The 15,021-nt window shown below is 40.6% G+C and overlaps 1 protein-coding gene across 1 annotated transcript in view; it reads right to left on the bottom strand.

Moving 5' to 3' along the window:
* COL3A1 (collagen type III alpha 1 chain) overlaps positions 1–15,021 on the bottom strand; it is a 97,152-nt gene that overhangs the window by 43,240 nt on the left and 38,891 nt on the right. The window contains exons 5-9 of the mRNA XM_063116273.1: positions 14,036–14,086; positions 7,101–7,175; positions 5,547–5,600; positions 3,921–3,974; positions 1,923–1,976 (exon numbers count right to left, since the gene is read on the bottom strand). Coding sequence (XP_062972343.1) covers positions 1,923–1,976; positions 3,921–3,974; positions 5,547–5,600; positions 7,101–7,175; positions 14,036–14,086 — 288 coding nt within the window. The remainder of the gene's footprint in view (positions 1–1,922; positions 1,977–3,920; positions 3,975–5,546; positions 5,601–7,100; positions 7,176–14,035; positions 14,087–15,021) is intronic.

A 15,021-nucleotide genomic window follows, 5' to 3' on the forward strand; every position in this document is an offset into this window, starting at 1 on the left:
CATGCTCACTTAGAAGTAAGTCCCACTGCATCCAGTTAAACTTACTCCCAGGTAAGTGTGTATAGCATTGCAGCCTTAAACACAGTTAATGAAATCCCAGATTAAGAAATGAAGGGTATTCAGGGTAATGAAACTAGGTAAAACCAAATTAATGAAAAATTCAGTCAATTCTGAATTCAAAGGGAACACAAATGTTTCAAGGCTGTCCAAAGAAGTTGCAGTATAAAGCAATTAATTCGGAACACATTATTATTTGGAGTTCACACATCTGGTCCAATAACTGCATTTTGCAATAGATGTTCACGTATGACTGCTTTGAAAGATAAGGCTGTTTTCTAGAATCAAGATCATAGAATCATAGAATAGCAGAGTTGGAAGGGGCCTACAAGGCCATCGAGTCCAACCCCCTGCTCAATGCAGGAATCCACCCTAAAGCATCCCTGACAGATGGTTGTCCAGCTGCCTCTTGAAGGCCTCTAGTGTGGGAGAGGCCACAACCTCACCAGGCAACTGATTCCATTGTCGTACTGCTCTAACAGTCAGGAAGTTTTTCCTGATGTCCAGCCGGAATCTGGCTTCCTTTAACTTGAGCCCGTTATTCTGTGTCCTGCACTCTGGGAGGATCAAGAAGAGATCCTGGCCCTCCTCTGTGCAGATGAAGACTCCATATTCATGAATGAAATCTCTATTAGGTGGTATATTCACTGAATTTTGTGAGATTTTGATATTTGAAGCAAAGTCGCTTTGCAGGACATTCAGGTTCTGTCAATCATGCTGAATGCCCTTTTGTTCCTCTTCTTATTTATCCTCTGCTTAATTCGCCCCAATCATTTGATAATCTGACCAGTTGCCTTGGCCCACATGTTTTGGATGTTGTGACATCACTTCATTGGCAAATTTGCACATGGGTTTGATAGCCCACCAAATGAAATGGCAGGGAAAACAAATGAGGTTGATGGACCAGAGAAGAAGAATGGCTCTGAAGAAAGCTGTAACCATTACAGGGGTGGGTGGGGGTGGAACAGCTCTGTATGGGTCCCAATCTGGCACTCAGGGGGTTTACCAGAAAGCTCCGCCCCCACTCTATTTCCCCCAGCCACTGATCATTGGGTGGCTTCCTGGCTTTTGTACAGTTTCGCCCCGTTCTCAAATGTTAAAATGTCTCTCTTGGGGTGTAGTTCCTGGCAGTAACAGCTTTAAACTACAATATGCTGGCATGATTTGTATTTTTGGCACTGCTTTGGCTCCGCCCACCCACCACTGGAATGCAGTCCCTGAGGGCTTTCCCAGAATTTAATTTGTCCCTCAGGCTGAAAGAAATTCCCAACCCTGCAACAGCATGGCATTAGGGCACAGAACAGCATTGAAACAATGTGTATATGTTTACAAGTGTCAAAACTGGCTGAAAACAGAAGCCCCTTCTTGACTGGCACAAAAATGAATATGAAATGAAATAAGTAGCATTTCTACAGCATTTGGTATAATTAATTGACAGTTATATATCTTAAAAAAGTGAATCCAAAACGTCATGGCATCTGGATATGCCTGGGTAAATTCCTGGGTAAATTCCTGAGACAAATATGGCTTCCCACATTTGCAGGGCCACAAAGCTGAGACGGCATTTTGGATGTTGTTTTCCAAAGGATGGGAGATATTCTAGGATGTTTTTTGGGGGTGGGTGGGGCATGGGCTTGTTGGACAGGTTGCACTTAGGCTCCTCCCACTTTGTTCTGTTAAAAACTGATTTACTCCACCACCGCCGTAAGTGGCAACAGAGCTGCAGCAATGCCTCGCTCAGAATGACCCTGAGAAAAGTGGCTTTCACTTCAAGATTTTCTCTAGGCATATCCAGTTTGGACTATTTCTAGATCCACCCTTAGGTACACTCAAAACCAAGAATATGTATGTATGTTTTCTCTCACAGGAGCTCCGGGCAATCCACGTTCGCCGGTTCTGCCTGGTCTGCCAGATTCTCCCTAAATAGAGAAGAAAGAAGAAAATATCAACACTTTTTTACACTGTTTGGGTCTTGTGTCTTAGGACCAAACTAGACCTTTTGTTAATCATGTAGGTGTAGCTGAGCCTAATATTTTTCTTTATTCCACAGCCCTAATTCGAATCGGGGCCAGTGTGCTCCAGCAGGAAAGGACGGACCCTTCTTCGGCACCTGTTTCCCCCCAAGGGACGTGTGTGTGTGTGTGTGTGTGTGTGTGTTAAACCAAGAAAAAAAGTCGCCATTGAAGTCAATGGAGGCTCCCTCCCTTTTTTCCGCAACCAGGAAAAAAGTGCATTTCTAAATACGCACCCAAACGCTCACAATCTCCCACTGATTAAAGAATTGAAAATGTGTCCTTTTTGAAAAATGTATGTTTTGAAGTGTGCATTTTCAACAACAAGAAAAAGGTTGCATTTTGCAAATGAGATCTCATGGTGGAGAATGTGCAGGCTTTCTCCGAAAAATGGGATTGTAAAATATTGTGCCAAATTAATGAGAGCCTTTGCTGGCCTTCCAGTGGACGTTTGGTGTGTGCATGATGGGAAGGCAACCTGCATGCCATCCTTTGTTCTTGATCACAGAGGGGCGCAATAAGCTGGGCAGGACAAGTGTGATCAGGGACTTACCGAAGCAAATAGTAAAGCAGCTTTTTTATCCTATTCATTCTGCAGGTCTGATTTATTGATCTTGGGGCAAAAAGGAGTCTTGGCAGATTGGAACCAAAACCCAGTCAAAGTTACAAGCATGGCACTGCACATACCCCCCCCCCAACCCACTTTGAAGGCTGATTCTGAGCTTCTGAATCGGCCCCATTCGTCTTGGCCCACTTTGAACCTGATCCAGCCCACTTCAAACTCTGGAACTGAAGCAAGATTTGGACATCCAGAGCGGGGCAGATATTGTGGTTTCCCAAGCAGCCACTGGGCAGCTGCAGAAATGGCCCTATTCATTGTGTGCAACATTAGATCTACGAAAATACAGAGCCCACATCTTCTATAAAAATGGTGGCTCACATGGAGCATGGGTGGCTGATGGGTGTGAGTGGACAGGTCCGGTAAGCCCCAACCAATCTTGCTTTGGATCAAACTGACCCACTCCAGACCACTTTGGACCAATCTGGTTCCAATTCAGGTTTGGAATGATTCGGTCTGAATTGCCCTGCTTCAGTTTGGGATTTGAATCTGAAACCAAAGTGGTGCACAGCCCTAGTTACAAGGTACTGATCACTGCAAGTAACAATGGCTCAGATCCAATGTAGTGTGAGCAGAATGTCATTCACACCATAGGGTTTTCCTGCCCCTTCCTCCTCATTGCCGCACTTGGGATTCCACCCCCACCCCACCCCAATCCATTCTGGAATGACATGGGATGTGGTGCCTAGTGCGGTTGTGCAAAGGGAAATCTGAAACTGGGGACCAACTTCCATGAGACGAAGTGAATTTTCATTTGTATAATGCACCTTCAGAGAGACACTACGCTCCCAGCTGTCTTTCTATTAGCTGTTCTACACAAGGCTGATAATCAGCTACAAATCAGCTGTATCTACTTTCGGTTTTGTCATAGAATTGAAATCTGAGCATTACAGGAGGAGCATTTCCTTTCCTGCTTTTTTGCTACATAACCTCTAGATGGCACTGTGCTACAGCACAAATACGCAAGAGGAATGCACTGAGTGATAGCACAAATACACAATGCTTTCACAATTAAATATCACATTCTCTAAAAAACTTGCCAAAAGTGCTTATTAGACACAGAAGTGACAATGGAGGATCATGTCATCATCTAAAGAGCCCATAAACAACTGTGAGTAGGGAATGACAAGTGAACAATAAATGTCTCATGTAGAAAATTCTATAATCTTATGCAGTGTTACTAACATATTACTACTACTACTACTACTACTACTACTACTACTAAAACTTACATCTTTTCCAGATGGGCCAGGTGGACCAAGCAATCCAGGAGGGCCAGGAGGACCCTGAAAAATAAATTAATCCAAAAATAATTTCCTTTCACAACTTATTAAATAAAAAAGAGATTAAAGGTAAAATATTGATATAGCTAGATGAAACTGATTTTTAAGACTCAATAATAATAATAATAATAATAATAATAATAATAAGGCATTGTAGAAACCTAATTATTTAATTTTTATGGGAAAGGGAACTTTAGAATGAATGGAGAATATATAGGCTCTAATTAGATTATTCAGACCTTTCCCCCTTCTTTGCAACCTGAGACAGTGGTGTCTCCATAGGATGGTTTGATGATGTCGGTAGCCATCATTGAAAAGCCACATTTTCCGAAGCATGAAGTATCTGGACCTTCTTAGAAATGAGAATTTCACTGGGAGACCTACCGTGCAGTGATTTCAAAAAGCCCACATATGGTTACCTGAATTCACTCATGTATGAGATGCATTTTTGGTGTATAGTAACATGGCCATATAATGATTGCTGCTTGTTAATGTCCTGAGAGAATGTCTTGCATGATTTAGCAAGTCTTGCAAAACATTAGCATCCATCAACACTCTCAGGCTGTGGCTGGAGTGAATTGCACTTTTATGGATTAAATTAGGGAAGAACTGGCCATAGTTCCATTGAATGCAACTGTTCAATAAAACGTCACATGATCATTGGTCACTTTATGCAGATGTATATTTTAAAGCAACATATGACACTTATTTTTTTTTTTAAAAGGACATAATTACTTAGTTAAATCTAGAATTGGCCTCCAGTGGTGGAGGTAACTGGGATGCAAAGGAGCCTCCCTGTTGGAAGAAAAAATCCAGGCAGAGATTTCCTCTGATTCCTCATTTCTGATGTATCCCCCAGAACTGCCTTTATACACTGTTCTGGAAGCTCACCCCAACCCTCCAGAGCAGATTTTGGGAAGCATAGGAGGTTGTGGAGGGGAGGGGAATTGGTAAAAATTGCTTCCAACTCCAGCGTTAGCTAGACCTAAGGTTTATCCTGGGATCGTCCCGGGGTCATCCCTGTTCATGTAAATGACACACAGGGGGTCCCGGGAGCAGGCAGGGATGATCCTGGGACAATCCCAGGATAAACCTTAGGTCTAGCTAAGCCTCTGTTCCACCCATGGGATCATCCAGTTCTTTTCTGCCCAAATCTGGATCCATTCCACTGTGTATCACCCTTAGAGTCATCGTTCTAAAAGGACCATAGAATGTGTATCTGAGCAGTTTGTATAGTGCGCACAGTTTTCAAAAAACGTTTGAATCAAAAAATGTCTTTGATGTTTGGAGCTCAGCAGATTCAATAGTCTAAAAGGCCAGCTGGTTTTCCAGCTGGAGAAGCAAAAATCTTTGGATTCAAGTCTCTAATCACCATTTTAACCATTCGCAGAAAACAAATGCTGCTTTTTAATCACATAGTTTTGTATCAGATATATTGTATTCAATTGTATAATAAAAAAAACTGCTACTAATTGACCGCCGGAAGCATTTGATGTACAATTCCTTCCAGCACGACCATTTGACAAAGGAAAGTTGTGAGGCCATTATATAATAATACTGCATGCTGATACTCACTGGAGCGCCGGATTGTCCAGGTTCACCAGGGCTGCCTTGGTATCCGTGGGGTCCCTAATAGGTAAGATAAATCACACAACTAAGAAATCATGAGCTCCTTTCTTTGTTAAATCATTAATTACCATAATCATAGCTGATCAGGAGAAATTTCTAGTTTGCAAACCATCAGGTTCTGAGACATCAAGAGGTAAACAGAAGACCATGAATTGATTTTACACCAGTGAAAAGATGCCATCGTGGAAATCAGACTTAAACATGCAATGATTAATGATATTTGATTTTTTTAAAAAACTAGCAAAACAATATTTTACAGCATAATAGCTCAGTTTGCTACCTGGATGAATCTCCACAAGCATTGAGGACCAGAGGAGGCAATGAGAAGCATTCGCTTCCACTTTTAAACCATCTAGAAATCCTGATTATATAGGCTGACCATATGAAAAGGAGGACAGGGCTCCTGTATCTTTAACAGTTGCATAGAAAAGGGAATTTCTGCAGGTGTCATTTGTATGCATGCGGCACCTGGTGAAATTCCCTCTTCATCACAACAGGTAAAGCTGCAGGTGCACTGCCCTCTTTTAAATCTGGTCACTCTAGCGTAGCTCCTGCACCTTTAACTGTTGTGATGAAGAGGGAATTTCACCAGGTTCTCCATATATACAAATGACACCTGCAGAAATTCCCTTTTCTATGCAACTGTTAAAGATACAGGAGCCCTGTCCTCCTTTTCATATGGTCACCCTAACTAAAATAAAAGAGATCAAAAGAGCTAGCTACTTGCTAACATTTGCTTTGGCCCTTTTACTCCCTCTTCTAACTGTCTCAAATTACTCTCCCTAGAGGTCATTCACAAACTCCACCCGCTATTCTATCATACTCCCCTGCTGTCAATCATTCCTTCACTTATTCTTCCATTACACAGCCCGATCCAGCAACTGGCCTTTATGCATTCTAGGGCGCTTTGCTCAGATGGGACATTCATGCATGACAGTATCCTCCAAATATGATGGCTGAAATGCAGCAACAGCACCCATACGTAAAAAATGAATGAAGGTGAAATTCCCCATTTACCTCTTGATTGGGACATGGATGTAGATCTAAATCAGACATCTGTGCCACTGTTCATGGGTATTGTCCCCTCCCCCGCCCAATGTGTGACACAGAATGCTTTATCGCAAGTGTCTGAGCATCTCGGGACCAGGACTCTCTAACATGTATGTCATCTGCATTGGGAAACATTGCAGAATGAGGGACAAAGTAGATATTTCAGCAGAGACCCAGGTAATAGTCTTTCTCTCTGTGTGTTTTAATGAAAAGCAGCCGGGGGTGGGGGAGAGGCAGAGGATGGGGAGGAGATTTTATTCCTTTGCCTTCTATTCAAAACAGCAATCCCTCCCCCCACCCATCTAATTTTTCACCTTTGGGGAAAGGAGACCATCTGCCATCATGCATGTCTCCTGTGTAACATCTAGTCTGGCCCTTATTCACAAAATGTGATCCAATTCAACAATGAAAACATTATATTAGATAAGAGAAGAATTACTTCATACTTACAGGAGGGCCAGGTGGACCAGAAGGACCAGAAGGTCCAGGTGAGCCAGGAGGTCCCTGCATACCAATACCACCACCCTAAAAACAACAACAAACACCATTTTAAAAGATATCACACGGTTAGTGAATTTTAAATAGTCTAGGGAAGCAGAGTATAGATGTGAAACATAAGCTGTAACAAAAGTGAGTTAGCATCGGATGAGAAAAGCAACAAGCAGCATGTGCTTTAACTGAATAAGCTTGAAACCAAATCGACATTTCAGTTAATATTGATTCCATGGGCAACAGAATGGGATCTTACTCCGCTGGTAAGTGGTAAGAAGAAGTAGTTCCTCAGAAAGCAAGGAAGAACGTAGCACCATATTTCTTGGAGCGAGATGGCTCTTTTTTCTGTGTAGACAATATCAACAAGTGCCAAGCTCCCATGGGCTCATCCTACTTGCCATGCAGATGGAATCAGGGATATATGCCTGACATGAACAGGGTTGCTAGGTGCTCACCTGGAGTCTTAGCCTGCCTCATGAAGAGGGGTATGTTCAGACAATACGCTAACCAATGTAGGAGGCAGCACTTGACAAAGTGAAATAATTAAGTAATGCACAAGGCACACAACCACTAACCTTATAATACTAATATGCAATACTGGGGGAAGAGAACCTTATATCACATACAATTTTTTTATCATCTAAAACAATTAGTTATTTGAATTCCATACATATAACATCATCGCTGAGGCCGAGATAACAACATTACTGATACAGCTGAATGAGAAGTGTTTGAACAAGAATTAAACAGTCGACGATGAAAGAGCACAATGCTGAACAGAAATACTTTGTACAGAACAAATAGGCAGTTTACACAATGTTATATATAGAAGCATTTTATACAGAAAAAATAAGCAAATTTTGCAATGTTATATAACAGGCTTCCGGGATATTTTCAACCTGTTTCGCGAGATTGCTTCATCAAAGATTTATTAACTGCAAAGACATAATTAATAGATCGAATTTTAGTAAAATCCCCAGAGGAAAGATTACATAGCCAGTCTTATTTGTTTGTTTGAGTAAAGTATTGTAAACTCACCACCATCAAGAAGGCTATTGCCGTGGACAGATAGAGGGACACATTCCTCAACTCCACACTGAAACTCACTGTAGAAAAGTATACATGTTGATCTAAACTATCTGATATGATAATAATAACATCAATAAGGCAATAGAGAATTTCACACCTTGAAGTCCCGGCCAAACAGGTTGAAAATATACCGGAAGCCTGTTATATAACATTGCAAAAATTCCTTATTTTTTCTGTATAAAATGCTTCTATATATAACATTGTGTAAACTGCCTATTTGTTCTGTACAAAGTATTTCTGTTCAGCATTGTGCTCTTTCATCGTCGACTGTTTAATTCTTGTTCAAACACTTCTTATTCAGCTGTATCAGTAATGTTATCTCGGCCTCAGCGATGATGTTATATGTACGGAATTCAAATAAATTATTGTTATAGATGTATTATATTTTATTTAGTGTTGTTCCCCGCCTTGATCCTATTATTATTATTATTAGTGATAAAAGATTCTCTTACCCCAGTATTGTATATTAGTATTATAAGTTCAGCGGTTGTGTGCCTTATGCATTACTTAATTGTTAGACAACAACTAGGCCATGGTTAAGCCGCTAACCCTTTTCCAGCAAATGATTAGTGAGCATGTTTAAACCATGGTTATGTAGCCACCATGGTTAGGAATGCTTAACCACCATGGCTTAGCGTGTCATCTGAACAGGGTCAGAATTGGAAGCAATGGGAAGAAATTGGAGGCTGCTGCCCTCTCTGCCCTACAATTACAATTGTTCCTAATGGAAGCTAGTGTGGTGCTGTACTTAGAACATCAGACTAGGACTGTGAAGGCCCAGGTTCAAATCCTCCCTCAGCTCACTACGTGACTTTAGGCTAGATAATATCTCTCAGCCTAACGTACCTTACAGAGCCTTTGAGAGGATATAAGGGGAGGGAAGAACCATGTATTCTATCCTGAGTTCCTTGAGGGAGGTTGAATTATTATTATTATTATTATTATTATTATTATTATTATTTATTTATTTATATAGCACCATCAATGTACATGGTGCTGTACAGAGTAAAACAGTAAATAGCAAGACCCTGCCGCATAACTACTACTACTAATTTTCCAGTGAGCCTTTCGCCTCCCATTATTATTATTATTATTATTATTATTTAAAATGAGCTCGATACTAGAAGTGTACATAAGTACTTTATGATAGCAGCTACTATGCTGTTTAGACTAAAATTGTGCTCTAGTATATTTAATTTTTAAATGCACTTCAGAAAATTTCATTAATTCTGTTTCTTATTTCAATATATGCATCCTACCTGTCATGCAGCTGGAATTTAGTGATGTATGGCTTGTTGACCTCTAGATCTTTACTCATATTTTTTAAAAATAAATATGCACCCCCCCCAACACACCCACAAATGCACAAAGCTTTGGTGGAAAACGAAAGCAATTTGTACATTGGATGTTCAATAACTAGGCCTAAGTCCACACCTTGCCATCAAATTGTCATCCAATATGCACACTCCAACGCAACACATACGCTATGGTGGGACATGGGAGAGGGCTTTCTTTGTTGTGGCACCCCCACTGTGGAATGCCCTCCCCTTGGAGGCCCGACTGGCGCCAACGCTAACTTTATTCCGGCATCAAGTAAAAACATGGCTTTTTAACAAAGATTTGATGGTTAAATTCACCTGGCTTGCAGATTGTTTTAACTGTTTTAATTGTTTTTACTGCTTTTAAATTAAATACTGCTTTTAACTTGATTAATGGTTTAATTTGTTTTTAGCTGTGTATATTTATTGTTTGATATTGTATGATTTTATCTGTACGCCACCCTGAGATCCCAGTGATATAGCGCAGGATACAAATGTTTTAAATAAATAATAAATAAACATATACACACACGTGTGTGTGTGTGTGTGTGTGTGTGTATGTATGTGTATAGGAGCACTAAAATTTATAATTCCTCTGACAAAGGGGACCTCCCCTTTCCACCCCACTTGTTTCTATAAGTTAAAGCACAAGTAATATATTCCCGAGGACTGGAAATGTATTCTATGACTTACAACATAGATAAAATACATTTCACCTTACAGGAAATATATCTCTATCTAGATACATCTACATTGTATAGTCTGTATTGACAGCAGCACAGGAAACAAGAATTACAGCTTAGATGAATGCAAGAATGAGAACTCCATAGCACAAGACATGGGCAGTATAAATGACAATAGCAGCTCCAGAAATATATTCCACAATGCAGTTAATATATTCACTGATTTACAACAGTTAATTTATTTGGCAGCTGTTATGTTTCCTTTATGAGTCATTCTTACTAAAGTTTATTAATTCGTATATAGTAAGCATGCTTCAACAGGCTGGTCCAGTGTAAAACGAAAAGGTTTTGCAGTACAGGGCAATCACATCCACTAAGCTAATGACATGTTTAGGCAGAAGAAGTCCCACAACTCCCAGCATTTTGGGAGGTGCAGGACCTTTTTTTTTTTTGGTCTAAAGAAAATGCATAGAATTGTGCCTTAAGTTGGTTCTCCCATTGTGGTCTTAACAGCTTATATCGCTCAAGAGCTACATCTGAAAGTATACACAAGATGGCACTGGACTGTTAGATATGGAATTGTGAAGATGTGTTTTTGATACAGTTGTGTCATAGTAGAGGGTCTCTCATTGTCGATCACTGCAGGTTGGATGTAATCATTCACTTGTTATGAGCATGGCCAATCACAAGTGTGCTTCCTTTGCCATTGGGTGGTATCATTTGCACATGATGAAAAAGGCTATTAGAGCAGAATATGAGATTATTGTGTGGGTTGTATCCCTACCTTCAGAATAAATGGGCTGGTATTGCTTTAATGCACTCTCCGTACAATAGACTGAAACACTGTATTTTTCACAGGGAATACTAAAGTCATAAGCCAGATACTGGTTGAGTTCACGTGCTCAAATTCTCTGTAGGCTTTGGGGAGATAAATTGGAGGGTTTTTTTGTTTTGTTTTTTAAGTTAGCGTATGCATTTTCTTGGCAAGATACAGATTCAGCATGTTCTGAGGAAAATATAAACCGTTAAATACTCTGAAAAGTTAAAAGGAGAGCTTAGATTCTATGCACAAAAATGTATAACAATCGCACAAATAATCCAGTGATGTTGAGATGTGCTGACAAAGAAATACCTCTCATGGTCAGCTATTGTTGTGAAAAAAGAAACACATATCTGATAGGTTTCATTATTCAGGAGCCCATCAAGTCATTTGAATTGTCCTGAGTTAGCAGCAAGTATGCAACAACATAGAGAGAACCAATGAAATGCTGACATTCACTGTATGCCACCGAATTTTAGGTTTGACTGTCATCCATGTGAGATATGGTTTCATGGTAGCTCATGGGTGCCAGGCACAGCAACACCAATTCAGAGCCCTGCATGCATAGAAACACATATATGGAGCTTTTGCACATTTGAGTGACTCCCATTTTTCAATGGAAGAAGAAGCTCTAGTTATATGTGGATAGATCTGCTTCCTTCATTGAAATGAACTTTGCAGGCAAGGGAGCTATGGTTATTAAGCATCAGTATTCTCAGACCTGTAAAAAGAGGAAAATGCTGCACAAAAATATAAGGACGAAAAGCAGAATTTCAGAAAGCAAGCCAGGTTTTTCATTCTGGCACTATGGTGATATACAGCCGAAGAATGTAGATCACTCTCTGTAATGCATGCCTCGTCCCCAAACATAAGCCAAACTAAAAGCTCCCAAATTCTTTAGCCACCAAGCCTGCATGGTGGTGATGAGTATTTCTCTTTTCCTTTTCTGGTTCAGCACATCTCAGATGAGGAAGCCAAGCAGCAGAATGTAAATGGCACAAAACTGTGAGGGGGAAAAAGTGGTAAGCAACTGGAAATGGATGAATGAATTAGAGGATGGGTGGATGGATGAATTCATTAATAAATGAAGTAACAAATAAACTGAAAGGAGAAAAACCTGTAAGGAGCAGAAGATGAATGGATATGACGATTAATGAACATATTAATTAATGGATAAAGTAGGAAAGATGGAGAAAATAACCAGAGAACATTCCTGCTGAAAGCATTTTCAATAGTCCAATGCAAGATGACTAGTCCTTGTCACGGAATAAACAGAGTACCAGCCTGAACCCTATAGGGCTACTGGTATACAACAGTGTGAAGTGATCTGCTTCAGGCGGCAGACAGTGGATGGAGGCAAGAACTGCCATCTGAATAGCTCGGCAGCAAGACTTTTAACAGCGTTGGCCTCAGTGTGTGTGTGTGTGTGTATGTGTGTGTGTGTGTGTAGCATTTGGGATCCACGTTAGGCAGAAAAATCATTGGGCTGGCTCTGGATCCAAATTTCCATCGCTTTTCTATAGTTAATAAGGTTTGTCAAAATGGATAACTGCAGGCAGCTTATGGGTGGGTTCACACAGCATAACAACCCAACCTATGAATAAGCTATACAGTGTGGGTTGTTTGTGGAACAAACCATGGTACACCCAACAGATGATTGGTCTCACTGTGGGTTTTTCTCCCCTTCCTGGCCCCTTGGTCTTCCACCCACTATTCCTGCTGTGCAGGACCCTTATTGTCTGCCTGTTCTGTCTCTCTACCCACTTCAATTGTGACCCCATTTCTGTTCCTCAACTTTAAAAAAATAAAATAAAAAATCAACCCCTGAAATTTCCACAAATGGGACTGATGGCTCCTGGGATTCGCGCAATTGGGGCCATAATATTTATCTAGACTGATCTAGCAATCTATCTAGATATAATTTTTTAAACTCCAGGAATTTGTGCAAATGCGTTTGTATTTTTTTAAATTTTTTGTTGATCTTTTGCAAGTGTGCACTTGCAGCTGTCAAATATATATAGCCTTGCCATGTCAATGCCCTTGTATGTTTCAGCTGTCAAGGGAATGAAGTGCAGTTTAAAATATGCAAGATAATTGACAAGCCAAGACTGCATGTAGGCTATTTTGAGAGCTGTTGACAGTGACAGGTCAGGAAAAGGGGACAAGATCACCCGCTTTCTAAGGTGATTCCCCAGGGTTTTAAGTGTTGGTTTGATGCTTGTGGGTGCCCTGTTCCCATTCCACAGTCCCCCAAGTCTCTAGGAAGACCTTTCAAGAGAGATCTGGGGTCCCCTCCTTTTTTGCAGCTCCCATTCACAGCATCCATGGCAGTAAATTCCTCCCGCCTCTAAAACACACACACACAGGGAAACAAAACTGCTTGTACCATGCCCAGTTATTGATTCAACATCCTTACTGGGGCAGTCTGAGCCACTGTAGATAAGAAAAATGCAATAAAAGGCTGCATTTGTTAAAAGAACTATAAACAGTGGTCATATTGATTTGTTTTTCATTCTGGAAACAGAGAATGAGGTACAATGAATGGTCTGGAGAGTTATTGCTGAGGGCAAAAAGGAAGGGAAGAAGAAATGGCTGGCAGACAGGAATTAATGGAACAAGCAATGAAGAAAAAAATAGCATGGGATAACAGAGAAGTAAAAGAGAAGGAAAGGAGGGAATCAAATCTGGGTGCAAGGAAGCAGGAGTATGAAAGCAGAAGAGCTGTGCTGGGAAATGCAGAAACAGATATATCAAGGAAAAGTCTGAACAGGCAAACGACTGAAAAGTTTCAAATAATTGCTCAAAGTAGAATCCGAGTAATGTTTCCTGGAAAAATACTGCTTTAAAGCTGTTACCTTCCTAGGCATTGACAGAACGGCATTTGTTCAATAGATAATCTGTAGAAGGAGGAGAAACCCACCCACCCCGCCCAATAATTTCAAAGGACATTCAACTAGAAAAGAGACATCGTTATTATCTTACAGTTTGTGGATATATCATTCCAGATTTCTCATCATACTGAGGAGCAAAGTTCTGCAACAGAAATCAAAGAGAAGAGGCCAAATGAACTGGCAGTCAATATGGTCACATGGAATATCACATAAAATTTGACACATTTAAGTATGTGTACACCCCCACATTGAATATATTGATACCAACTTGAAGTCTTGGGAGACGTCTTCATGCCTCTGGTTGATCATCTTGAGACGATTAGCCAGATAGAGATGCTATTGTTGTTAAATCACTCTGACTAGGTTGACCAAAATGTGGTCCAGGAAGTTCAGTTTCCAGGCAGCTGAAGTTATAGATCTCTTGTCCACTTCCCCTCCCCACCCAGCCTCCTTCTCCATATTGTCGTTGATATCATTATGATTATACAAAGCATCTTATGTTGGAAAACAGGCATCTTGGGAGAAATGAAAGAATATTCTAAGGGCATCACCATACGTTTGCTCAGGGATCATACGTTTCTTCAGTAGAAAGAGAAAATGAACACACATTTTTGGAGGTGGCCCAAAGCTTGGCTGGCAAGGAGAACTAATAGAAAGGGTTGGAAGGAAAGGAGATAATAGAAAAATAGCATTATGGGCTGTAGAAGGCCATGGGCAAGGAGATATTTTCCAAGATCTCTGGCTGGGGATACCATTCCAAGGTTACGGAAGGAGGTCTACAGAGCAGTTTGAAAAGAGAGGGCTGACTTGGAGTCCTGCTCTGGGTACATTCAAAATTAATTTGTGAAAAAGGCAACATAGTTCAACAGTATTTGTTGTGGCTGCTTCACAATACTTCACAACAGCTGTGCAATATTACAGGCCCATTTAATGATGTAATGCAACATTATAGGCCTATTTAATGATCAGAAGCAGTGAGGGGCTTCCTCAGCCCTCCATAAATAGAGTCTCTTTGCAGCCCACTCCCCATTTTCACTTTCCCCATCATATCTGAAATATGTGATATATAAATCGGGT

The sequence above is a fragment of the Elgaria multicarinata genome, chromosome 2 (genome assembly GCF_023053635.1).
Source record: "Elgaria multicarinata webbii isolate HBS135686 ecotype San Diego chromosome 2, rElgMul1.1.pri, whole genome shotgun sequence".
NCBI lineage: Eukaryota > Metazoa > Chordata > Lepidosauria > Squamata > Anguidae > Elgaria > Elgaria multicarinata.